The 27,801-nt window shown below is 34.3% G+C and overlaps 3 protein-coding genes and 2 long non-coding RNA genes across 7 annotated transcripts; 2 read left to right on the forward strand and 3 right to left on the reverse strand.

Moving 5' to 3' along the window:
* Positions 1 to 144: 144 nt before the first annotated feature.
* LOC115448510 (neuralized-like protein 2) lies at positions 145 to 3,331 on the reverse strand. Its single transcript, XM_030175954.2, has 2 exons — positions 2,450 to 3,331; positions 145 to 1,847 (listed from the first exon to the last, which is right to left on the reverse strand). The coding sequence occupies exons 1-2, from the start codon at positions 3,141 to 3,143 to the stop codon at positions 1,738 to 1,740; spliced, it is 804 nt and encodes a 267-aa protein (XP_030031814.1). The 5' UTR covers positions 3,144 to 3,331; the 3' UTR covers positions 145 to 1,737.
* A 371-nt stretch (positions 3,332 to 3,702) lies between these two features.
* LOC115448509 (leukotriene A-4 hydrolase) lies at positions 3,703 to 23,967 on the forward strand. 3 transcript variants are annotated; one of them, XM_030175953.2, is made up of 12 exons: positions 3,703 to 4,029; positions 6,997 to 7,055; positions 15,055 to 15,167; positions 16,637 to 16,779; positions 18,188 to 18,299; positions 18,777 to 18,997; positions 19,871 to 20,069; positions 20,688 to 20,909; positions 21,875 to 22,022; positions 22,376 to 22,547; positions 22,811 to 23,032; positions 23,664 to 23,967. In XM_030175953.2, the coding sequence occupies exons 1-12, from the start codon at positions 3,848 to 3,850 to the stop codon at positions 23,887 to 23,889; spliced, it is 2,019 nt and encodes a 672-aa protein (XP_030031813.1). In that variant the 5' UTR covers positions 3,703 to 3,847; the 3' UTR covers positions 23,890 to 23,967. The 3 variants fall into 3 exon arrangements, with proteins under 3 accessions (XP_030031813.1, XP_030031812.1, XP_030031811.2); XM_030175952.2 differs by lacking the exon at positions 21,875 to 22,022 and adding an exon at positions 21,692 to 21,839 and having other exon boundaries at positions 3,706 to 4,029; XM_030175951.2 differs by lacking the exons at positions 3,703 to 4,029; positions 6,997 to 7,055; positions 15,055 to 15,167; positions 16,637 to 16,779; positions 21,875 to 22,022 and adding exons at positions 17,252 to 17,415; positions 21,692 to 21,839.
* Positions 10,436 to 11,429, reverse strand: LOC119189484. Its single transcript, XR_005112431.1, has 2 exons — positions 10,946 to 11,429; positions 10,436 to 10,592 (listed from the first exon to the last, which is right to left on the reverse strand). It is a non-coding gene; the product is annotated as an uncharacterized LOC119189484 (long non-coding RNA).
* On the reverse strand, positions 13,155 to 13,993 carry LOC115441214. Its single transcript, XR_005112432.1, has 2 exons — positions 13,665 to 13,993; positions 13,155 to 13,311 (listed from the first exon to the last, which is right to left on the reverse strand). It is a non-coding gene; the product is annotated as an uncharacterized LOC115441214 (long non-coding RNA).
* A 2,447-nt stretch (positions 23,968 to 26,414) lies between the features above and the next one.
* LOC115448518 (39S ribosomal protein L13, mitochondrial) lies at positions 26,415 to 27,368 on the forward strand. The gene is made up of 3 exons (XM_030175967.1): positions 26,415 to 26,438; positions 26,519 to 26,797; positions 27,090 to 27,368. The coding sequence occupies exons 1-3, from the start codon at positions 26,415 to 26,417 to the stop codon at positions 27,321 to 27,323; spliced, it is 537 nt and encodes a 178-aa protein (XP_030031827.1). The 3' UTR covers positions 27,324 to 27,368.
* Positions 27,369 to 27,801: the final 433 nt, after the last annotated feature.

Below are 27,801 nucleotides of genomic sequence, written 5' to 3' on the forward strand. Positions count from 1 at the left end.
TTTTGTTTCTCTTTTTTGAGCACTATCGTAATAAACATTAACCTACCTACTATTGATAATGTTGGTTCGATCAGGTTCAACAATATGTGTATTTTTGTGCAAATTGGATACCCATAAATAGATTTATAAATAATATAAAAAATATGACAGGCGAAATCATTTTATTAAACAAAAAATGGATACTGTATCTTGCTAAGATGTAAAACACGTCATTTACAATGCCAATCAACACATTAAAATTTACTTTAATTCAATAGCTGCCATATTTTTTTAACAATAATATTATTAACATAGTACCAAGAGGATAACAATAACAAAGAATGGACTCATTCTTATGATTAAATTGATCTAATAAATCAAATTAAATGTAAGCTGATTTTTAAATCATCAAATAAAAGTCTTTTGTAGAATAACACAAACAAGTTAGAATTGACAGATAGTAAGTATGTATGCAGTTGTTCAATAGTCTCACTATATTCAGTCAGGTTATAATTTATGTGAAAACTTATATTTGACAATTTAAAAATCAACCTTAAGCACTGTAAATGACTGTTTTCTTTTTAAATTACCTGCAGATAAAGCATAAACATATACATATTGTCACTCTTTAAAAATAAACATGTTTTTGAACAATTTAAAGGAAAATTAAAGAGCACATCCAGATAACAGGAATTCTACACATGTTGGTTGTTTCAATAGCCTATTTTCTTATCTCAAAAGCATTCAAGCATATTTTTTAATCTATGTGCAATTCATTAAATAGAGTATTGCGGTATTTGAACACCTGTCTCCTGATTGGTCTGATTTTTTCTACCTAATTGGCCACTGGAATTTTATGAGGAATCATAGTAACTTTTATAATGTAAAATAAATTGTAAACCAATAATTTATGGAATGACAAATGAACAGTATCACAATTTATTTATTATACAATACATATTGTAAAATTGAAGTATTTAATATTTATATTTTATTTACAAAATTATAGTACATATCATTTTATTAGACTATTTTCCAACTGAAAAATAACTAATGATACAATATCATATTAAGATTGTCATGTGCCTTACTTTGACTATCAAGTAACAAACTATGAAATTACAAAATTCTAAATAAAGTGTCTTAACATCTTCCCAACTAAACAGAATAAAAATCTTTAAAACTCAGTAGAAATAAGCTCTGCAACTACACTGAAATATTAGAATTTGGGACCAGATAGATCTTTAGGAATTTTCTTAATACTAAATCACACAAAAAGATTCCAATCATGTTCATATTTTACAAGCACCACACAAGTGTTTTGCCACAACATTGTCTTAAAAACCGTCACTATAAAAACTCAGTGGACAATTCACTTACTTCTTTGTATTCTCAAATCACTTTAGACTTCAATTAATGGTGTATATTTAATGTGAAAGGGCAGTATTTGTTGAATTTTCTCTACTTATTGTAGTACAACCTAATATCCGCTGAAGGCATTGTAATTTCTGGTGAATAGGGTATATATTTAGACTATCAAATAGTGCCAACACATTTTGGATAACCAATATCCTGATAGTAGAAGATGAATTATTACACAGTACAAAACAAATATTATTGCAATTATAACTTATCTTCAGATCTGTTTGAGTACAGAAACATCACCATTGTATAACACCACCGTCACAAGTTTCATCAGGCGTCCTGCACACTGTGCACGCGGTATTATTGTCATTACCCAATGCTTCCAGAATGTTCTTATGAAAGCAAGAAATCTTTTAAACTCTTTGGCAAAGGTAGTGATTTCACTGAACCATTGTTCACATATTGCAATATCGCATCCCGACACACACTTTGAAGAGTCTTCACTGGAAAGAATAACTTTTTTTCAGAATTGGGACAATGGAATAAAAATCACTACTGCTTCATGAGAAAATGAGGTTTATACTATAGTGTAGTTTAATTTGTTACCAATACTTGCTAAATTCAAGGTTTTTTATATACATACATATATTTACTTAAGTTATGATAGTACCTAATTAACAGTAAAACAAGAGAATCGGAAATAAATCAATTATTTATAATGTGGCTGAATTATTTGTGTAATTAAGATTAGAAGCAGTATGTGACACAAAACCTGACTGTTTCATTATCAAGCACAGAATAATCGTATTATTGTTTATAGAATTCAGTTCATTTACCTTATTTATATTGTTAAAATATAAATTCTATGTGGATTGACTAGGTATTTTAGCTCAGTGGCAAATGTTTAAACTTTTATATTATGTAAGTATAACAGTAATATGTCTATTATTGAATATATATTTTTTTTATTACTGGCTCATAAATAATTAATAATTGTGATCACAAAAAATATTTAGGTAGTCAATTTAAAACCAGCAGTGTTTTTTTAAGATTAATGTACGAATGACATTCCAGTTGATACTTGTGGAAATATAACAAAACTTACCACCATAAAGTTGAACAATCTTCACTTGTTTTGTTGTGCCGTACACATCAACAACAGCATGTAATGGGCCTCTTGTGTAGGGAATAGATTTCGTGCAAGGGCCCTGGTCCTCGCCGTTTATAATGAAGTGCATCTCTGCTAAGTCTTGGTCATTTTTGTTGGTTTTTGGACATGGAACAAACATGACGCCTATTCGACTGCCAGCGTCCATTGGCAATATCCCTTGCGGCGCACCGTTCTGCGACACAGTTTGCGGTCTCAGCACCATTTTAGATATGTAGCCGCGCGGCGTTTTTACTACATGCCCGTCGCCTAATACGGACACGCGAGGCTCGCTTTCTCGCCTTCCGCTCGCAACTTGATTCACTAGCTCAACTAGGACATTGTTTTGCGACTTCGAAATAGGGAATATCCACGACAAACCGGTGTTTGCGAGGTCTGGTAGGGCATACTGCGGAAGGCCTTTGTCACCCAATGCCGCTGTTTGGGGATGCAGTAGAGTTAACCCCAGTCTCATGTGACCGCTCCATCCCCGCTCAGTTTTCTCAATTTCCACTAAAAATATTTCGCCAGGCAATAACGGTTTTTCACTAAACGTAAGTCCGTGTGCGAAACTTGCTTTCCTATAAGCAACGGTATTGTCCTCGAATAAAATTATATTTGAACCGTGATAATGATGAAACCTTGACAACATGTTTACAGATACATCTGATACACTTTACAAAACTTTTCTGTTATATACAAATTGTATTTTAAAATACACTGGAAAATCAAATATAAATTTGATAAATGTAATGATGCGAAATGTGCAAAAAAAAAACAATCGGTCGTCTGTCCGTCACAGATACCTTGAAATTTTGAGATGTCAGATGACATTTCTCAGCAAGGGCTGTCAGTAAAATAAAAAATGCTATAAAAACTATTAAGGTATCTAATTATTACAGTTACATTTCGTATCGGATACTTTAAAAATTATATTATGTTATATTTAACCCTATATTAATTAACTATAATTGGGTATTAAGTTTTAATTTATATACAAAATATAGTATTGACTATGTCATGCATTATGCAAATTGCAATAACATAACGCATACGCGTAAGAAGTCAAAGCACTTTCACTTACGAAAGACAATATATTAAGAATTTAAATTTGAAGAAAAGAAATACGTAAGACTAGGCAGTATGGTCGTAAGACTATAGCCTGTCCTCTAAGGACGAAGAAAAAAAAAAAACAAAGCACTTTCCTAACCTAAAATAGAACAGTATTATTTTGTATATTTTCTTGTTTTTAATACAAGTTTTATAGTTTATCTTTGCCAGCATATAACTTAATTTTAAAGGCTATCTAACTTCTAGCGAAGTCATAGAAACGTATATAACGTATAATTAATTACAATGTCAATAGCCGGTAAAGTATTATCGCGAGTTTTCCAGATTAATATAAAAAAATGTTTGTTTAGAAGTCAAAGAGCATGTTCTGTCCTCATAGACAATAAAGTATATTTTCAAAGAAATCATAATAATATACAATGTTCTCATGAAAAAACCTTGAAAGTGCGACAATATACGCAGTGCAGGTAGATACAACTTACGGTTTGTTATAACTAATAAAACATATAGCGACGTAGTCTTTGCAGTAATAGTGATAGTACTCTGACCATGTTATGTTACAAGTGTAAAATTCTCTCATAATTGTTTTGGTTCTTACAGAGAATTTTTGTTTCAGTTTAGGTATGATTTAATATTTGCCACTAAGAAATACAGTTCATAAATTTCCACGTTGTGAAACTAAACGCAATTCGCACAAGTGACCTTGCAACCTTGTCTGTCATTGGCCGTTGACAGATTAGACAAGACAAGTTGAGTGACCGTCGGCGGTGTCTTGTTTTCCTTTTGATTTATCTCTTTATACGTTTAATCTGGTTTCTCTTGTATGTATAATACATTTGGCAATAATTAATAAAGAGTTTTATTGATCTTATCAATACAGGTGACCGATTTGTTATTTTTTTTTACAGTGCTTGTAGTGATGAGTTGTAACTTTTGAAAATAATATTTCGCAAACTTTACATAATAAAAGATCCTAAAATAGAATCTGACAAGGCAGAAATTAACAGCAAGTCTCATATCATTTTATCATCATTATTTTATTATTATTATTCGAAATAATTATTAACCTTTAATGGTTGTTTCAGGGTTTTATTTAGTGCTAAATATTATTTTCTTATCTCAAATGCTTACGCTACCTGGTAATTAAGTGCTAAACTCTTATCTTTGCACAAATAATGATAATGACATAATACAATTTATTGTTGTGCGCTTGAAGGGAATAGTTGTAAACCATTAGTCAAGTGTTACATATAGGACATTGAAGTCAGGCAAGTAGATTAAATAATTGTTTTTTTTACCGACATAGTGACAGTGTTAGGTGATAACTGTTGGTATGGTACAGAGAATATGAAATGTAGATATTTTCTGAACAAAAATTAATCTATGGTGCAATTAAAAAAAAATGGAATCAATATATATATTGTTTGAATAGTGTTTCTACCTTTAACCACTAGAGACAGCCTTATAAGTAGCCTCAAATAAATTAACAATAGTTTGTAGTTTTTCTATATTGTATTTGTTTTGTTAATTCTCACACTATGCTGGAAGTTTACATTGATAGCAAATTTAATCTCCATATTTGTCTAGATATTTCAAGCCCGTTTTTATTAAAAAAAAATATATTTTAATAACATAACTTTTTTTGTATGGAGTTTTAAATATCTATGCAGTATGAAATTTAATGTTTCCGAGTATCTTGTATGTTTAATTTATTGAAAAATGTGTAGTCACACAAAGATTATGCCTTTCATGCAAATAGGGTACCAGACTCATTTTTGTTCTTTACTATTATCAAATATTTACATAATATAAATTATAACACAGAAGGAATTATTAAAATCCGGTAAAAAATTAACCAGTTATAAGTTATTGAATTTCGGTGGAAGGGGTAATTAACAAGAAACAGAAAAGAGACGAAATAGCCACGAGTGACGTCATCGGGAATTACGACGCGTGCGAAAGAAAGAGATGAAGCGATATCCCCACATTGTGCCCACTTCTGCACATTACAATACTATAATCATGAATTAATCACTCATTTTTTAACCAATTTTTATGCAGTTGTCGCAGGTGTGCTTATTTTTCTTATTATTAACCATTACATATAGAATAATGTATAAAATCAAGCATAGGCTGGTCCCGTATTGTCTTGTACCTATTTGTTGATAGTAATTCCATACAATTCTACACAAAGCAAGCATGTTTCTGTACTGTTACTAGCCTTTGTTAGTGACACTGCCTGCATTATTCATTTCTAGGTTCAAAAATAGCTTTAGTATTCAGACATTATTATATGCAATTTGATAACTTCTGATTGTAGGACATCTGTATCACCTTTATACCAACAATTATACACAAGAGGCTTTAGACAAAGTGCTTTTCTATAAATGGCAACATTTGAGTCTGGAATTTGAGCCTAATACGATAGGCTTGCTCCCTATCACATCATGGGAATGAATACACACGGTGAAAAGTAGGTTCACTAGTTGCCTGTCTGCTTAGCCCATCAGGAATAAAAGAAAGTGTGAGTGTGTGTAATAAGAACCAAAAAATGTATGGGAATGTTATTACAATTAGGATATGTCTGATAGTCTTATAGCCAGAATGTGTCACTACCATAATTTTTTGTAGACTTGTAGAAAGGTAGCTTGTTAATATATATTTCGATTTCAGCTGGTGTTGTAAGTTTTGGAACATACTGGCAAAATTGCATCAAATTACTCGGGATTCTGAGCCTCTAGTTAGTTCATATTCTATAAATGATGACGTTTTACTGTCCCTATACAAAAATAATGATGTAGTAATTACCAAATTCGAACATCAAACAAAAAAATGTTGATATACTCTCCAGATATGTATAATAAATTGTATAGATATACCAAAAAGGGATGAATTGATAGGGAACTATTGGCTGGGAGGACTTTAAAAGTTTCTCCCTTTGTTTACTTAATACACTAAACCTTTTTTGAAAAGATCGACATGTGTTTAAAACAGAGTTCTACAATTTTTTATAAAATTTGTTAGACTACATACAATTTCAATTATATATAACTTAAACCCTTTTTATAGAAAGATAATTTTAACAATACTTACATTAGGAATATGAGTTTAACGTTACTGCATTCGACACTCCTACGTAGGCGGAACCGGGTTCAATCATTGTGGATATATATATCGGGAGATAATAAATAGTGTTGACAATGACATTGTCAAAATAAAAGCGTATTGTATTGATCTCAGTGCGAAACTACAATTTTACGTTGCGACACGTTTGGCCATGACTATTGGGCTTTCTAATATTATTAATCGATTATTCTAAACGTATATAGACGTCCCCACGTCTATGTTACCACGCTAATTGGCATATGTATGATCGTAAAACGAACAATGGGTAATAAATTTGTGTTAATAGTGTTCTCGTTTTTATGTTTTAGTCAAGTTAAAGCCATGGGTGCACTGAGTCCGTTGGATCCTTCCTCGTTTTCGCGGCCTGGTAAGTGTATTTTTATTATTTTATTGCTCAAATCCCTCTGTAGTATAGGGTTGACGCAACACAATTCTTACACAATTGTTGCAAAACGATAAAGTTCGGTTTCTAATGTCCAAGTGCAAGGCATCTTTTATTTTATTTTAAAAGTTGTTTTTATTATATTTATTTTTATTTATAAACTGGTTAAATATTTAAATAATTTACCATATTTCGTATCAAGGTATTTGGCATTTGAAAATGTATTGTGATAATTCCCAAATTTCCGTTCCGTGCTCAACAGAGTCGCAACTTGCATTATGTCAGCCCCAAAATATTGCGACGTATCAATAATTTGTTTAAAAGGTATTAGCAAAAAAACTATAGCCTGCCATACGTTATTATACGTAATCTGGCAAATGTTTTTAGTTAAAAACCGTACATTTTGCATTTTTATTTGAAAATTAGACACCTATTTTACTTTGTGAGTCATGTGCCAGCCTGGAAAGTGATGTACTTTGAAACCAATTCCGTTGGTAATAAATCCTCAAAACAGTAGCTTAACAGCAGGGTGGCATGACGGCCAATATGCCAGAGGCGTCCAACTAAACGGACCTCCCATACCCAGCGACTTACGGGTACATACAGATCCTGATCGGTGAGGGATGTTCATTAATTCGTGTGTAGGTACGCCGAGCTGAAAGGTGTGTGCCCGCCATTCTTTCCCTCGCTCCTGTATCGAGATTGGGAAGTCATGTCAGTTGGAATTCCATCGAATTAATAAAGGCTCCATAAGATAAATTTGCTCCGGATCTCAACGACATAATTACTTGACTGACACAAAGTCTACAAAATTATAGGAAGTAACTTCTTTCTGGCAACCCTAGCATTAATGCATTCTGGTATTTTGCCTTGTGTTTTTCTTATGATCTCGTAAACATATATATTAAATAATGTGTCATTATCTTGTAACTTGTTTATAGGTTTATGTTAAACTTTTCCTTATCACCGTATGAAAGTATTCATAATATCTCGTAAAATGTCTGTTATAACTATTTATTTATCTTGTTATAAGATTTTCCAGAGGACTTAACACTACGATTAAAAAATTTAAATATTATAACTTATAGTTATAATGTAAGCCCAAGCTATTAAAAGCGTTTACACGATGAGCATTTGTAACAATAAAGGAACTATAAAATCGAATACATTGCAGTGGCGAAGGGTGAATTTTACTGAAAGGGAATCCGACACAACAAATAGATAGTAATGAATGCGCTCTGAAAATCGTTCTAATGATAATTATATTCTACATAAATTCTTTAAAAGCTAAAGCCGGCAGGAATCGGGTTATATGATTATAAAAATAAAAAATAAACATGCTTTATTCATCACGTAGGCGAACATAGTTGCACTTATGATAAGTCAAGGTACATGAGAATATTTAATTATTACTTAATTAAATTAGCTTATCTAAAAAAAGACAATTTATATTGAAAATAAAATAAATGAAAAATATACTTAGTAAACAAAGAAGCCAGCTTGGGCTGGCAGGGAAGAAGAAATAAAATGATGTATATATGTATTTATTATGGATCTTTCGTCACTGATATATTGATATAGTACTATTCGTATAGTTGGACAGGAATTGAGCTACGGGAGAATATAAATAAGTAAATAAATTCTTTATATGGCAAAAATTTGTACATAATTGCAAATAACATTATGCTAATATATACAAAGCAATAAAAATACTTTGAAATGTTTGAACAAAAGTACGTCTCGGCTCTCCTACTTATTGCTTAGGTGCCTATGTCGTGAACATAGGTATAAAGTATGTTATTTACAAGTTATGGATTTTTGATAAAATATAATTACTTGCCGGTTTTATGTATATTACCGCCATTGTTCCTACTATAAAATCAAATAACCATAGACAGCAACTGCCGGTGATAATTCGATAGATATGGCTAAATATTGGCTATATTGTCGTTGGTGTAGGATATAATTAATTACACTTGTAATTAGTATTACATGTTATCGAATTAGTTGTAATTAGATTAAATTTAATCCGAAAACGTTCCGCGTTTGTTCATATTGTTTGAAAAGAGTTGTCCTAAAATCTAATTTAAATTAGAAATTTATGGTCTTATTCATAATAAAACTATCAGAATTATCGGAAGTTTATCTGGGCGTTATCGGAGGCATGTAAAAAATTGGTATTCATAATGGTTAAATTGCGCTAAAAGTCTCCGATAAAGATGCTTTGATTTATCGAGCCTAACCCCCGTCTTTACACCTATGTTAAGCGTTCGATAGCAAAAAAAATGGCTGACGTCGGTCAGCTGTTTCGTGTTTGACGCTTGTTGCCAAAGTCAGTCTGTACTTAGAAGTAAACAACATTTCGATCATTTTCGTTTCAAGAAATAATTTTATTTAGTTACGTATTAAAAATGCAAGCTAGGCTGCTTTAGGTAGAAAAATGTGTCGTCAGAAATTAGATCCATTTTCTCTGGATAATGATGAATTCCGTAAACGGTATTATTTTTCCCAACATACGGCTGCATTTATAAGTGACTGATAGTCCGCGAAGAGTTGCAGCTTCACCGTATAAGTTGTGGCAGATCATCAGAATTGCAAGTATTAATTAACTGCATTGACATGTTGGGATCGTCATGAGGTAAGTTAATTCTATTCCATATTTATACAGACTTCGGTAAATACGTATACCTAATGAAGAGCTACTTTTAGATTCGTTTTCTTAATAGATGTAAGATGTTGGAGACCTCTATGATTATCTTAAGCCACTACCAGTGGTATATGTAGCAAAGTGGAGCGTGCGCTCGTATTACATGCTGCAGATTATAATTATGCCCCACTTCTTTTCAGAGGAACCCTTGTTAAGGCTGGAATTTCACCATGTAAAGACTTCCCATCTATAATTGGTTGTATTTATTACACCTATATAACATTAAAAAATATGGTTGTGATGCAGCCTAATATTATATAGAAAAGGATATTATTTCCTCAATGTTGTTGTAAAGGTAAGATTTAAAGGTTTGTTGTAGGTGAATTGTGATGCTAATCTTCAGATCAGAGATATTTGATGGCAAAGCAGCACTCATAACTCCCGGATATTGCAACAAGAACTTTGGTGTGTGGAAACAGCATTTTCAATGTCTGTTTCATGGCATATCTTAAATTTGGAAATGTGAAGACTACTATTGTGGCTCTTGCAGTGTTGCACAACATTGCAATTGCTCAAAGAAAGATATATGCCACAGAAGTGTGTCCAATATTGAAGAGGTGTCAGAATCAATTATTATCATCATTGACCCAAAATCTAGACTAAAGTTGTTCACACTGAAAGGTAACTAATTATACAACATAATTAAAGTTAGTTAATGTCATTTGTTTTTATAAAATTTATATTTTTCTTTTATTAATATATCTCAATTTTATTTTTTTATTTCACTGGAGCTCATTGTCCATCTGAATAGCATGTAACTCTTTCCTGTGTTGCACTTCTACTGTTGCAATTTATTCTGCAGATGTGGAACAAACCTGAAATTATGCAATGTATAAGCATTCAACATAATTTGAAATAAAAAAATGTTTATTCAAATATACAACAGTAGTATCCCACAGGATTATAGTATAAAATTTAAATTACTTAATGATGATTTGTTAATACCTCCCTTATATTTCCAGGTGGAGGTGGATTATAGTATACTAATGCATCATATGCATGCCTTAATCTGTGTACTTTACAAATTGTAAATCATATTTGATTATATGTTGACTTGTCATAAGAGCCTTTTATATATATGCCTACATGATAAATAAAGGTTTTTATTTATTTTCTTTCTTATTTCAACTAATAAAGACCTCAAAAATATGTTTTACTTATGACCTACCTAAAACAATAATATCCTACATGATTATAGCATAAAATGGATACATAGATATCTCCTTTATATTTTCTATTGGAAGTGGGGTCTGAGGAGGCACAATGAGCATGATCTAAAAAATAAAATTGATTTATTCCTTTTATATTTCATTGTGCTGTTTTAACTTTATTATTTGTACTGAATGCCACCACGGTACATAATCACTATTGTATATTATCCAAATATTTTATTTATATGAATATTTTAAGAGTGGCTATCATAGTGCGTATTGTTGCGTAATAGTTGCGTTGACATGCGCAATGCAAGAGTAGCAATATTACATTTCAGCTAGCACAGCTCCCCCAAATGAATCTACGACACCTATATGAAATTGTAGTTCGTGTCGACATTCACGTTCAAGAATTCATATTCTTTTAGGGAGGGTTTTGGTTAGGGAGCGGGTTCATACACGCTCCCTAATCAATTTCTTCAACGTAATCTTGTAAAAAAGCAATAGTTAGTAATGCAGGAATGCATAGCGCAAACGTTCAAATACAGAAAAGAGCTGCACGATCTTTGTCTTCCCCAACTACTTTTCACTTCTCTACCATTTTATCGCAATTTGCTGCCTGCGTTTTCCAAGTTTTACAAAGAATTTCGAGAACAACAAATAAATCTTTCTCCTGTATTTATTTTATTTACTTTTTTGACAAACGCCATTGTGACAATGACAGACAATTTTTTTTTATTGTCAGTTTCCAGAGACAAAACTTGGTAGTAATTGGTAGAACTTATTTAAATGATTTTTTTCTACGAAATGGCAACATTGTGCACATTTAAAGGCCTTTTGTTATCGGAGGTTTATGAAACCATTATGAATAAGAAATTTTATCGAAGGCTTGGTAAGCTTATAGGACGTTTTAACTATTTGCGATTTATACCTTCGATAAGGGTTTTATTATGAATAAGACCATTATGGTCTTATTCATAATAAAACTATCAGAATTATCGGAAGTTTATCTGGGCGTTATCGGAGGCATGTAAAAAATTGGTATTCATAATGGTTAAATTGCGCTAAAAGTCTCCGATAAAGATGCTTTGATTTATCGAGCCTAACCCCGTCTTTACACCTATGTTAAGCGTTCGATAGCAAAAAATGGCTGACGTCGGTCAGCTGTTTCGTGTTTGACGCTTGTTGCCAAAGTCAGTCTGTACTTAGAAGTAAACAACATTTCGATCATTTTCGTTTCAAGAAATAATTTTATTTAGTTACGTATTAAAAATGCAAGCTAGGCTGCTTTAGGTAGAAAAATGTGTCGTCAGAAATTAGATCCATTTTCTCTGGATAATGATGAATTCCGTAAACGGTATTATTTTTCCCAACATACGGCTGCATTTATAAGTGACTGATAGTCCGCGAAGAGTTGCAGCTTCACCGTATAAGTTGTGGCAGATCATCAGAATTGCAAGTATTAATTAACTGCATTGACATGTTGGGATCGTCATGAGGTAAGTTAATTCTATTCCATATTTATACAGACTTCGGTAAATACGTATACCTAATGAAGAGCTACTTTTAGATTCGTTTTCTTAATAGATGTAAGATGTTGGAGACCTCTATGATTATCTTAAGCCACTACCAGTGGTATATGTAGCAAAGTGGAGCGTGCGCTCGTATTACATGCTGCAGATTATAATTATGCCCCACTTCTTTTCAGAGGAACCCTTGTTAAGGCTGGAATTTCACCATGTAAAGACTTCCCATCTATAATTGGTTGTATTTATTACACCTATATAACATTAAAAAATATGGTTGTGATGCAGCCTAATATTATATAGAAAAGGATATTATTTCCTCAATGTTGTTGTAAAGGTAAGATTTAAAGGTTTGTTGTAGGTGAATTGTGATGCTAATCTTCAGATCAGAGATATTTGATGGCAAAGCAGCACTCATAACTCCCGGATATTGCAACAAGAACTTTGGTGTGTGGAAACAGCATTTTCAATGTCTGTTTCATGGCATATCTTAAATTTGGAAATGTGAAGACTACTATTGTGGCTCTTGCAGTGTTGCACAACATTGCAATTGCTCAAAGAAAGATATATGCCACAGAAGTGTGTCCAATATTGAAGAGGTGTCAGAATCAATTATTATCATCATTGACCCAAAATCTAGACTAAAGTTGTTCACACTGAAAGGTAACTAATTATACAACATAATTAAAGTTAGTTAATGTCATTTGTTTTTATAAAATTTATATTTTTCTTTTATTAATATATCTCAATTTTATTTTTTTATTTCACTGGAGCTCATTGTCCATCTGAATAGCATGTAACTCTTTCCTGTGTTGCACTTCTACTGTTGCAATTTATTCTGCAGATGTGGAACAAACCTGAAATTATGCAATGTATAAGCATTCAACATAATTTGAAATAAAAAAATGTTTATTCAAATATACAACAGTAGTATCCCACAGGATTATAGTATAAAATTTAAATTACTTAATGATGATTTGTTAATACCTCCCTTATATTTCCAGGTGGAGGTGGATTATAGTATACTAATGCATCATATGCATGCCTTAATCTGTGTACTTTACAAATTGTAAATCATATTTGATTATATGTTGACTTGTCATAAGAGCCTTTTATATATATGCCTACATGATAAATAAAGGTTTTTATTTATTTTCTTTCTTATTTCAACTAATAAAGACCTCAAAAATATGTTTTACTTATGACCTACCTAAAACAATAATATCCTACATGATTATAGCATAAAATGGATACATAGATATCTCCTTTATATTTTCTATTGGAAGTGGGGTCTGAGGAGGCACAATGAGCATGATCTAAAAAATAAAATTGATTTATTCCTTTTATATTTCATTGTGCTGTTTTAACTTTATTATTTGTACTGAATGCCACCACGGTACATAATCACTATTGTATATTATCCAAATATTTTATTTATATGAATATTTTAAGAGTGGCTATCATAGTGCGTATTGTTGCGTAATAGTTGCGTTGACATGCGCAATGCAAGAGTAGCAATATTACATTTCAGCTAGCACAGCTCCCCAAATGAATCTACGACACCTATATGAAATTGTAGTTCGTGTCGACATTCACGTTCAAGAATTCATATTCTTTTAGGGAGGGTTTTGGTTAGGGAGCGGGTTCATACACGCTCCCTAATCAATTTCTTCAACGTAATCTTGTAAAAAAAGCAATAGTTAGTAATGCAGGAATGCATAGCGCAAACGTTCAAATACAGAAAAGAGCTGCACCATCTTTGTCTTCCCCCAACTACTTTTCACTTCTCTACCATTTTATCGCAATTTGCTGCCTGCGTTTTTCCAAGTTTTACAAAGAATTTCGAGAACAACAAATAAATCTTTCTCCTGTATTTATTTTATTTACTTTTTTGACAAACGCCATTGTGACAATGACAGACAATTTTTTTTTATTGTCAGTTTCCAGAGACAAAACTTGGTAGTAATTGGTAGAACTTATTTAAATGAATTTTTTTCTACGAAATGGCAACATTGTGCACATTTAAAGGCCTTTTTGTTATCGGAGGTTTATGAAACCATTATGAATAAGAAATTTTATCGAAGGCTTGGTAAGCTTATAGGACGTTTTAACTATTTGCGATTTATACCTTCGATAAGGGTTTTATTATGAATAAGACCATTATATTTTAGTTTTATTTTATGTGTGATTACTTGTTTACTAAAATAATAATTCAAACTGTATGTAGTGTTGTGTTCAATTGATTGTTTAATTTCACGTATTACAATAAATCAACACGGTAATTTTGGCGATATTTTTTTTTTCATTTAACAAATACCTATATAGCGAAAAATCTTTTAAATCGATGTCGAACATTCGTGTAAATATATGAAGATACTATTTCACAAACTAAACATACATACATGTATTACAAAAGTTATCGAAATCGAAAAAAGTAATCAATTACCAATTAAGATTACAAAAAGGTAAGGTTTTTGATTGTTAAGCGTAGCGTAGGACGACCTCCGACCCGTTATTTATCCAGGTTTTTTTTTAATCCCACAGGACTTTTAATCTTTCCATGTGTTTGTTAAGATATTGACTAAAGCTTTTTGTTTTAGAATTGGCCATCATGAAGCATTTGTCGATATCGTTAAATGTGGATTTCGTGAAGAAGGTGCTCAATGGCGTGGCGACGCTCCATTTTGACGTTTTAGAAGACATTGACAATGTGGTGAGTGTGTGTTTAAAGTTATCAGTCTTATAAAAAATCCACGAAGCTATGCTTAGTTAAAACACAAATTTACTTGATCAGCTGTAAGTCAAAACCCGCCATCTTGTCTCTTAACAAGGTTTAAACTAGGAACCGGTGATTTTTTTGACAGCTATTTAAGCAATTCTTAACCACCTCTTAAAAAAACAAGTTTATAAGTAAGATTGATTATCTCTTCGATCTGGTTTTATAGTCTCTTTTTGTTTTAAATATGAAATTATTACTCGACATTGGCAAAACCACCGATACATAAACGGTGGCAGCCTTAATATAAAAGAAAAAGAAGAATATGGTCTCTTAAAGAGCTAACTATATTAGAATGTAGGTTATAGAGACCCCAGGACAAAGCATTCGAAAGAACGAATGCAATAAAAAAAAACGCATCTTAATGCGGTTTTATTTTAGATTTTACAATATAATATATTTCTTCCCATATAAGTACTTAACACGCTTATATGTACTGAACTGTACGTCAAGTTAATCCACACTTGAAATATGGTATACGTATGCTAGCATGTCTGTTATTATCATGGATACTGTAATCCTATGACACGTATTATCTCCTACGCGAAATGATAAATACATTATCTCGGAGTAACGTGGATTTGCAAAATTCCCTTCGAAGTGGGAGTCATATTATGCGAACACTAGGTTTTGCTCACGGCTTCGCTCGTGTGAAATACTTTTCCGAGATAAAAATCCCCTGTATGTATTTTCCTGGAATTGAAAGTAGTAGTAGCGTTGTGTGTTTCTTTGAAGGCGTTAATCTCATAATCAGGAGCTACTGGTTGTTAATGAAAAAATCTTTTAGTGTTAGATAGCCCATTTATTGATAAAAAGCTATATAATATATAACATCACGCAATGACTAATAGAAGCAGAGCATCAATGAAAAATGTTGCAAAAACTGGAAAAAATATTCCTTTTGAGAGTTTCGGTTGTGTGCGCTGCGTTAACGGTTAAAGTTACGAAACAAACGTATATGACGGAATTATTCCTATTCAAAAGTTCTAAAAAATATATTTTAACACAGTTCCCCGCCGCATCTGTCTGTCTGAACGTGATAAACTTAAAAACCACCTTATGGATTTCGATGTTTGGTATGGAAATATTTTGAGACCCTAAGAAGGACATAGGCTATTTTCTATCCCGGGAAAAAATATAGCGGGACTTTTATCCCGGAAAAATCACCGCGAGAACAGCTAGTAGTTAGTTAGTAATCTGTCCGAGAACATATTGTGTGTGTGGCGTACCATGGATATTATCTGAATGTCTCGATAGATCATTTAGAGCTTTAATATTGTCTAAACCAAAATGCAATAAATCAGAAAGATATGGAACTCTTTTGGATTCCTACCTAAGTTTTTCATTTTATACTGTTGAGAAAATTTGTGTTTGAATTTTAATAATAATTTACGTTCATATTCTAGGTTCTAGATAGCAGTAATTTGACAATAGAAGCGATAGAAAGCGATGATGGAACAAAATTGCAGTACAAAGTAGACGAGCCTGTGCCTAACTTCGGCTCTAAATTGACAATTACGTTACCGAAACAAGCATCGTCGGGGGAAAAGTAAGTATTTTGTAGTTCGTATTTCATTTTTATTTGTTAGTATTTTGTTGTGGTTGGGTAATGTTCTGTTTCTTTTCGAACATTTCGTTGTAATGAACAAGTCTGTGTCGAGGTATTATCAAAATTGGTTCAGCCATCATTTAGTCGTGTAAGGAACTAACTATACAGATGAAAACTTAAATACTATTTTTAATTGACTATTAGACAAGAGTACAAATGTACGTAAGCATTCACTCTTTTGTTCCGTGCGGGTAGGCAGAAACTATTGAGTGCCACATATCACGACGGTACACCCCTTTCGCCGCTTCTACATTTATAGATCTATAGCATTTGTTCCAGTTAATGGAATATCTAATTTCCGAAATTGAATATTTTATTGTCAAATATTTAAAAATAGCTTCTTATTTAAAGGAAAACAAGACTTAACGTTGACCAAGCTAATGAAGTTTGCATAAAGTTGTCGCGTCGCTTACTCTCACGCGACGAGATGACTTGCACAGATTATATGTACGCGCCTCTCGTAGACGGGGTTAAGCAGGACCAAGCCACGGATTCTATGAGTGAATCGGAAAGCGCTTGTGGCTGTTGCGAATGTAAAGGAAGTGTTGCAAATCGAACGTCATGTAGCGCGGATAGGTTAGCTTTGCTATTTATGTAATGAAGTGATTTTCGTGTATAAATTGTAGTATAGTGACTAGGTATGGAAATAGACAAGTATTAGAAATCGTAAAAGTAGTTTTGGGATTTCATTGCAATCTTATATCGTGTTATATCACTTATTGTCCTCCTTGTTAAGTAAATATTATTAGGCCATAATGAGCGTGTTGGGGTAAGTTCGGATCACGGCGTCGACATGTTATTAGACCAGCCTGTCTCGTCAGTTGACATACTTTTGGATCCCACTCCTTACCATCAGTTGCAGTGGGGGCAATACGACGTTGCGGTATAAAAAAAGGGGGAATACAGTTAATTCAAAATTGCTATTAAAATCGACATTTTCATGTTTCTATATTTAGGGCGTATACGTTGTTAGGTATTTAGTAAGAACATTCGATTAAAACTACTAAAAACCAGTTTTCTTAGAATATGGCAAAAAAACACGATACGACTCCGTGTTTTATACTGATTGGTTGTGAGATTATCACGTGACTGACGCATTGGTCTCTCGACCAATCACAAACATCAAAATTAAACGACATCGGCTTACGAGTCGCGTTTTTTTGGTACATTCGGAAAGTGTTGTAGATTTTTATAGGTACACGATTTTGTTTAGAAATCATATAAGTAATATATCAGTGTATTAACTAATCACTGTTAATTTAATCATTAATTAAAATATTTTTTTGTAATATATATACAATTGGATGTATCATGTAATAAGAAGTGCTAATGTGTCGTATTGTTTTAGATTAAAAATAAAGATTAAGTACACCACCTCGCCAACAGCGTCAGCGTTACAATGGCTGGACCCAGCTCAGACCTCCGGAAAGAAACATCCGTATCTCTTCAGCCAGTGTCAAGTAGGTTGCTAAAAGTAGTTTAACAAACTCGACATAAGGTCGATCGCCTAATACTCTCACTTCTCACTAGTCTTATCTTATGTCTCATTTACTGCCGTTTTTAACGAACTATACCAATCGCTTTTTCGATCTATCTCAAAAATTGATCAATCAGAGCAAGACTATGCCACATTTAATGCCGTTTTTAACGAACGATTCCAATCGCTTTTTTCGATCTATCTCAAAAATTAACCAATCAGAGCAAAGTATTTTTGACATGTATACAAATGAGTTATTTTGATTGGTTCATTCTTGGAATCGGATTGAAGATTGAGATTGTGATCATTTATTGAAATGGGCTGTAAGACTGTTGGCGAATAACTTGTTTTGTGTGAAATAAAATAAAATAAGTATTTGCATTGTTATGTACCATTAGTACAATATATATAGATATTTTTCAAATAAAGTCATTTGAAACACCAAAAACAACCCTAACAGCCGATCCACGCGCGCTCCATCGTGCCGTGCCAAGACACTCCGGCCGTGAAGTTCACGTACGAGGCGGACGTGTCGGCGCCCGAGGAGTTCACGGTGCTGATGAGCGCCCTCCGCGGGGAGGCGCGCGCCAACACCACGTCCTTCCGCCAGCCCATGCCGCTGCCCGCCTACCTCATCGCCATAGCCGTGGGAGTGCTCGAGTCCAGGGTCTTGGGACCGCGGTATGTGGCTCTTTGTAAAATTTTTAAGAAACATCTTTACTGGTGGTAGGTCTCATATGTGCGAGTCCGCTTGGGTAGGTACCACCGCAATGTATATTTCTGCCGCCAAGCCGGTGTGTAGTGTTCCGATTTGAAGGACTTTGTAGCCAGTGTAACTAGTGGACATAATAAGACTTGATCCCTCATGTCTCAGGATGGCGAGCGCAGTGGAATACCAAACAATACTTTGTAATTGAAGGTGTTGGATGGTGTTTCTACTGTTTATGGGTGGTCGTATCACTTATCATCAGGCGAACGGCAAACTCGTCTCGTCCTTCAAAGCAATAAAAAGAAAGGCGATGAGGAGAATCGGCGAATGAAAGAAGTGAAGTGATCTGAACTGATGACCTTCGTACATTTTGTAACCATTTTAATGGGAATGGCGGGTATTGCCAATATAAAAAAAACTTTCTTAATACATACTATTGTTAAAATTTGGGCACCGATGTTTTAACGATTATTTATGTTTAATATTATTTCTTCTATTCTGGAGATGTTTTGTAATCTGTTATCACATAGCACACAATAAAAATGTGTCGAGATAAGTGTAACAATTACTTGAGCAAACAATAAACTCTTCTGGCGTGATGAAATATAAAATGAATTAAGTACTTTGCACACATTCATCACGAATTGATAAATCGATGTCAATATTATACTTTTATGTTCTGCATCACTTGAAAGCGTTCTATTGACATTATTGAAATAATTTATGTTTTGTGTCTTTTATTATACAATTACTTTGCTTAACTGCAAATAAATATAGATGACCTAAAGCAGAGAAAAAATTTATTTTTTTGGCTAAAAATTTGTTTTTTAATCATTTTTCTTCAGATCAAAAGTATGGTCAGAAAAAGAGGAGATCGAGCGCAGTGCGTGGGAGTTCGCAGAGACTGAGAAATATCTGCAGGCGGCTGAGAGGCTGTGCGGACCTTACGTGTGGACGCAGTACGATCTGCTGGTACTACCGCCCTCCTTCCCCTACGGAGGGATGGAGAACCCCTGCCTTACTTTTGTCACTCCCACTTTACTGGTAAGTTATTTTTTTGCTTGTATTTTTAAACGATTGCCATACAAAGGAGTTCTATTTGTGTGTTGTTAAAAAATAAACAGTCGTTTTTGTTAATTCTTTTAAATGTTTTAATTTATATTTACTTATCTAGTAAAACATAGACAATAACGTTTACATTTCCTGTTATAACAATAGATCTATTTGTTTTAATTTTGTCAACTAATGCTTTTATTTCGAATTTAGATCTTAGGTACATAAGATTAATTTATTACTTCCAGATAGATGTCAAATACTTGAGGCAGTGAATATTGTCACAGTTTTATTTGAGATATTTTTAGTTTTGATAATAGATAGTCTGACTTCTTACTAGTTTTATCTTATGTCTCATTTACCGCCGTTTTCAATGATCGCTTTTTTCTATATATCACGAAAATGGACCAATCAGAGCAAAGTATTTTTGACATGCTTACAAATAGTCATTTTGATTGGTGCATTTTCGGAATCGGGTTGAAGATTAAGATTGCGATCTTTTATTGAATATTGTTGCGAGTTAGATAGCTAAATAGTTATAAAATTGGTTTAGTATGATCTTGATAGATTCAAGGAGAGGCTTATTAGATGATATTTTGTTTGTTTCAGGCAGGCGACAGGAGTCAAGCTGACGTCATAGTCCACGAGATCATGCACAGCTGGACCGGCAACCTGGTCACTAACAGGAACTTCGAACATTTCTGGCTGAACGAGGGGTTCACCGTGTTCCTGGAGAGGAAGGTCGGAGCGTCCTTGATATCTGACCCCGTGGAGGCTAAGAAGAGCAGGGACTTTCACAGTTTGCTTGGACTGCAGGAGTTGAGCGAAACAGTAAGTTTAACTCAATAGGATGGTTTACTATACTCGAATTTGATGGATGACGATTTTTTGATACGCAATACCAAAAAAATAGTTTGGAATTTGTGTCCGATATGGCGATAGGCTCGCCACACGTTATGGAATGGAATACACATGGCGAAAAGTGGGTGCAACAGCTGCGCCTCTGCATACCCCTTCGGAAATAAAAGGCATATGTGTGCGTGTGTTCGTGTAATACCAAAATATTAATTAAAATTCCTTTCGTGAAACCAGCAATAGAATTGATTAAAAAATGGCGCAGCAATTCATATTTCGATTATCTTAATGTGCAAATGTAAGCGCGTAATGGGGATAGCGTGCTAACTCTTGCGCGCGCAACATAATTCCTGATGACGTCACAAGATGTAATAGTATTGCGTCTGTTTTTCGTTTGTTTTTATACTTAGCCCATCTGTTACACTTTTCTACAAACATATTGTACATGATGGTAAGTGGACTGACGTCCAGGTAGTCTCAATTGGCGAGAGATGACCAATTTTCCCTCTGCAATCGACTCAATTATAGCGGCCTGTTCGTAACCAGATATACACGGGCTAATCCCAAAAAGACACGCATTAAGTAGGTCAATATGGCGGTATGTATATTATCTTGCGCGTGACGGAAGCTATCCTGGTGGATACACTTATCCTATCACCAACGGAGCCAATACTACCAGCACTTATTTTCGTCCTTATATCAACCTGCAACCAGCTACTATCCTTTAGTACTCCAACAGCATATACTTAATTCCTCAGGTGAACGACCACCTCGGAGCCTCCAACCCTCTCACACGTCTGGTGCCCGATCTGAATGGAGTGCACCCAGACGACGCGTTCTCAAGGGTCCCTTACGAGAAGGGCTCTCTCTTCCTCCGTTACTTGGAGGACTTGGTCGGTGGACCTGGTAAGCACTTGTACTTGTACCACTTGTACTTCTAGGTGAGGGACGAGTTGGGTCCGACGAATCCGTTGACAAGGCTGGTGGTGGATCTGAAGGGGGTGCATCCTGATGATGCCTTCTCAACGGTGCCTTATGAGAAGGGCTCGTTGTTCCTGAGGTACTTGGAGGATCTGGTGGGAGGGCCAGGTAAGGTCGAAATAGAAGATAGATACTTTGACTCAGTAAATTTGCATTTGTATGATATAACAGTGGATGTCATTTTTATTTCTTTGAACATATATCTTTTATACATCTCTAAATACGGCCAATTTACTACAAGAATTTACCAATTAAAAACGCTCACCTGTGAGCATTCCAAACTAAATTTATTCTGATTGTTCGCGTAAATACGCGACTGTTCCGAAAATGTCGATTGTAAATGGCTGTTTTGCAAAACCCAAACAGATCTTTATTCCAACAAAAGCATAAACTTCGTGGTCTCTCGTTTAACAAACATATTCCCCGCTGCGTCATGAAGACTGATATTTTTTTTATTACAGAGGTGTTCGACGATTTCCTACGTTCCTACTTGAGAAACTTCAGCAAGAAATCACTCGACACGGACCAGTTTAAAGCCTACTTGCTGAACTACTTCAAAGACAATGATAAGCTGAACGCGGTCGACTGGGAGACGTGGTTTTTCAAAAGCGGCATGCCCCCGATTATTCCTGAGTGAGTTTTACTCTTTTATCTTTCCGTGGCAAAATTTTGACCTAATAGCATACTACTGTAGTCCAAATGAAACTGACAAATGCAAGAGACGGTGTACACAGGACTTTAGATACGATAGTTTGAATGAGCTACTTTGTTTCGCTATTTGGTCGCTTAGAATGTGTGCTAGTGCATACTTTGCTGTAGCATACTTCGGTTACTACCTTCCCTAATGCCAAAACATTTTTTCATAGTAAGGCAATTAAAACAAAATTTATTTTCAGCTACGACACATCAATGACAAAATCAGTGACTGCGCTGGTGGCTAAGATCTCGCAGGACAACGCGACGATATCGGAGAGTGACGTGAAATCCTTCACTCCGCACCAGATGATCAACCTGCTCCAGGAGTTGATAGACCGGCCGGCCTTACCGCTGGAGACTCTGCAAACGCTAGGCGAGGAGTATAAAGTCAACGCTAGCAAGAACACTGAGCTTCTTTACAGGTGGGGTTGGATTTTTTGTGATGTTGTCACTGGTTGGATTTTTATTTCATTTTGCTTCGGGAAAGTTCCAAACAAAATAACTCACATCACGCCATTTCTCCTGAAGTTGTAAGCTGGGGTGTGATGCGGCAACCACTTTTCGGCGTGTGTTGTGAACTATAGTATCATTGAAAGCGAACCTATCGCTATATCGGGCACAAATTCCAGACTCTGCGCTGATTGTCAGCAGAAAAACCCTATATCACTGCCCGACCCGGCATGAGAATCCGGGAATTCAGAGCAATGGTCGTACCGCGCCACAATACAACTACGCCAATTAGCCAGTTGCACCAATCAATAATCATGTTGTATCAGTAGTACTCCGAGATGCAGTGGTAAAATGTTGCTAAAACAAAAGACGTTTACTTACTGGTTGAATAGCCATAGATTTTATGAGAGGCGCTGCGGAGAAATTTCCGCAAGCGCATGCATTTAGATACACTGCCGTTTGGTACATGGATGCTGTTCGAAGGCCGATTTGTTAAAACGGTCGTGTCTAAACACAATATTATTTTTAAGTAATATTTGCATCTATTAAATTTATTTACTATGCGTCCATAACTGGTTTTACTAATCAAAAATTGTTTTACAGATGGCTGCGACTATGTATCAGAAGCAAGGATCATTCAAAACTTAACGAAGTGTTCAACTTCGTGAACCAGCAAGGCCGTATGAAGTACGTACGACCGGTGTACAGAGATCTGTATGCTTGGGAAGACGTCAGAGATCAGGCCATAGACAACTTCCTCAAGAACGAACAGTACATGATGCACGTCAGTGCGTACACTATTAGGAAGGATTTGCATTTAAGTGATTAAGGAAAATGAATCTAATAAAGTTTTATTTTTGTTTAATTCGTTATATTATTGTGAATAAATATTTTCTTTTATGACGAACCTGTTTGTTTTTTTGGCACAACAAGGATTTGTCGAAAAAACAACTACTATCTATCGAATTTACAGCCTTTGCCGGTGACCGTAGTAGGTAATAAAAGCACGATAATCAAATATGAATTGTGAACTAGTGGGGTCGATTCCCGCCAAAAAACAAAAAAATATAGGTTACAACCGTGTACTAGCTAAATTATGAATTGGAATAGGATGATTATAGGTACAGTCAGCAACAGAAGTCGTTGAACATAATTTGTTTCCAATATTTCCTTATCATTATCATTTACCATAAGTTACTGATTACATTAAATTCAAAATAACTTGTCATAATTGAACTACAAAAGTAGCTGAACGCAGTCAAACCATTGACTGTCAAATATTACTAGCGAATTTTTTTATGATCTGTAATAAATACAAATGTCGCTGAAATTAGCAAATTCTTTGTTTTATATAAGGACAAGCTTTTTTCCTATTCGTTTCCCATCAAGCTACAATACACCCATCTCGCGAAGCGCAGCGCACCGCGTTTTTTTACTATCAAAACATTGCCGAATAAATACAATAGTCCAGAATATCAATTAAAATGTTATTTTATAACATAAGTATTAGCCGTGGCTCGCTGCTCCGGCCGCGTGATAAAGTTGTTCAAGATCAAAAGTCATGCTATATATTTACCCTGGATAGAAAGTAGCGTGTAGGGCTTAAGAGTAATGTAGCTTAGTGAAATATTTTCAAAATCAGTTAAGTAGTTCCTGAGTTTAGCGCATTCAAAGAAACAAACCCTTTAGGTTTATATAATAGTATATATTGAAGTTAATAACCAGAATTATACATTTTTAAGTATGAACAAAACATCATAATATATTAGAAAGTAATATTATAACATTAATAGGAATAGGTTAATTACATTTTAAACATCCTATTTTATAGAGCACTGGCCGGTTTAAAAAACAAATGTGTAAATTCAAAATTATTCTGACAGGAGATTCTCCTCGAAGGTTTCAACGTAAACGTCAGATTATTTTTCATATTTTTTAATGGTGTACGAGCTTTTGCCCGCGGCTCCACCCGCGATATAAAGTTTTTCGGGCTAAAGTTTTCCCTCATAAAAGTCACGCTATATATTTTCCCGTAAGCCTATGTTCTTCCCAGGGTCTCAAACTGTCCCCGTACCAAATTTCATCTTAATACGTTGGGTAGGTTTTGAGTTTAACACGTTCAGGCAGACAGATGCAGCGAGGGACTTTTGTTTTATTATATATTTATGTAGAACTTTTTAAGAGGAACAATCCCATCATACATCATTGTTGCATAACTTTAACCGTTTAAGCAGCGCACGCAACAGAAGCTCTCAAAACTAATAAATTTTGCCCGTTTTTGCAACATGTTTCATTACTGCTCCGCTCCTATTGGTCATAGCGTAATGATATATAGCCTATAGCACTCCACGAACAAAGGGTTATCCAACACAAAAATATTTTTTCAGTCTGAACCGGTAGTTCCTGAGATTAGCGCGGTCAAACAAACAAACAAACTTTTCAGCTTTATATAATAGTATAGAAGTATAGATTCAATAATGAGATTCCTCAACTAATGCATTGTCAAGCTATAAAATGTTTAGCGACTTTTGTAACATTGAAATGATAACCTTAATCTGTACTCGTCTTTGGTAAGTGATTTGTGGTCCGTTTCAATGTTCAGGTGTTTTGTAAATTAGTATTTGTTCATCGACTTTTGTTGCTGATCGTACGATTACAAATACATAAATAAATTACTCATTTGAAAGTTTTTTGAAGGTGTTTAGATTTTTGTTTGTTTCTTAGTAAACGCGAAACCTTTGAACAGGTTTAAATGGAATACATAGTCCATGTCTGAATTAATATAATATAGCTTATTTTTGTTTCAGAAAAATAAATAATTTTCCACGCTTTTTTTATCGCTTTGAATGACGAGACGAGCTTGCCGCGATTTATACTCAGCATGAACTCTATGCTCAGTGACCTTTAGGAAGTATTTGACCTGTTTGCTGTAGGAGGAAGTGTTTTTTTAGTGACCCTGCTAGCGCGATGTTCTGGTAGTTATCCAGTTTTCCACCACCTTAGGCCGTAAGCTGCCAAAGCTTTCGCTATTCGCTGTGTGACTAAACAACCTCAGACGAACTGAAACAAATCATGGACTCCATAGACTGATACCGTAGGTTATTTTTTAAGAGCGACAACACCAGTTCTTACTTCGCTGTCAACTTACTAGGCAGTATGGTCGTAAGACTATAGCCTGTCCTCTAAGGACGAAGAAAAAAAAAATCACTGTCAACTTACATATAACCTAAAATTTTAGGTTATATTTACATTTCTGAATTTATAATTCCGTGATAAAAATAAATATTTTGAAAATTCTTATATAAAACGTTTTAAATTTATGAGTTAAACTCATCAAGTTTAACTATCTACACGATGTCAGCGGCAAAAAGGGTTCAGGTACGCCTGTAGGACTCATTGCACTGCAGAATTAGTTTATGAATTTCTTCGCAATACATTTCCACTTCTTTAAATTTCAGCAATGGGCCACATTTGCTCGGACTTGGCACGTATTTGACTGTAAATGGCAAGACCCTTACGAATCTGCTCATGTTATCAAGAAGTATTTAATGGGATTGCATAAACCCATATATCATCCTATGAACGATTGTGGTGATGTCGTAGTGTGTATAAATAGTAAGGATATAGCGCTAAGAGGCAACGAGTGGAGGAAGCGGGCGTATTTCCACCACACGGGTTATCCTGGCGGCGCTTCATGGACCTTGGCGTGGGAGTTGCATAATAAAGACCCTACTATGGTTAGTAATTGTACTGTTAAAATAAAAAGTTTGTTTCTCTTCCTTTTCTCTCTCTCCTTGTAACTACAATTTATTTTTTTCAATAAAATTAATTCATTTATTTCATCATTTCTGCTCACAAAAGATACATAGACAGAGTCATGACCAAACACTAGTTCTTTATAATTATTAAGTAATTTTAATTCCCAATTTCTTACCTTATAGATATTAAGAAAATGATATGATCATTAGAAAACTTTGCATACAATTCTACAGCTCTGATACCATTAATATAAAAAAAATATTGTTTTAGATAATCAAAAAGGCAGTATACAGATCAATGACAGGTAATCTGCAGCGACGTCACACAATGCAAAGGCTTTTCATCTACCCTGAGGATAAAGTCCCGGAAGATGTCATGCAGAATGTCACCAATCAGATCAGGCAGATACGGCTGGTTCCCACAAGATTAGACCACATACCAGAGGAGGAAGTGAAGAACTTCCCCAAGATTATGGATTACCCTGAAGATTATGTCCTTAAATAAATGTAGTTGTTGTAAATTATGTTAGATTAAAGATTTAGTTACTTATTTTTTGTTTTTGTATCAGTATATAGGAGTCAGCTGGTGGATTAACTCATAATTAGAGTTTGGTTATTGCTCATCTACAATATGAATGAAGATTGGTGCCAGAAATTAGCCAGTGTTGGGGAATAGGTTTGAAAGAAGACGGATGAAAGACGCAATGAATTTACTATCGGGTGCATTCCACTCTTTGAGATGTCAAGAGTATAAAAGAATCCAACATGAAAATAAGTTCTTACCAAAATATATTTTACAGCTGAAGTTGTTTTAACCTTGAGAAAGTTTTTAATTTGTGGGCATTGCTTTATTTTCGCGTTTTTAAAATCGTTGTATACATGTGTTGGTATATGGCTGTGTATAGAAGGATTCAGTATGGCATTGCGCGACGTGGCGGTCGCTTGACTAACCACTTTCTAGGCGGCATAACTCCAAGATGTAA

The sequence above is a fragment of the Manduca sexta genome, chromosome 16 (genome assembly GCF_014839805.1).
Source record: "Manduca sexta isolate Smith_Timp_Sample1 chromosome 16, JHU_Msex_v1.0, whole genome shotgun sequence".
Lineage (NCBI taxonomy): Eukaryota > Metazoa > Arthropoda > Insecta > Lepidoptera > Sphingidae > Manduca > Manduca sexta.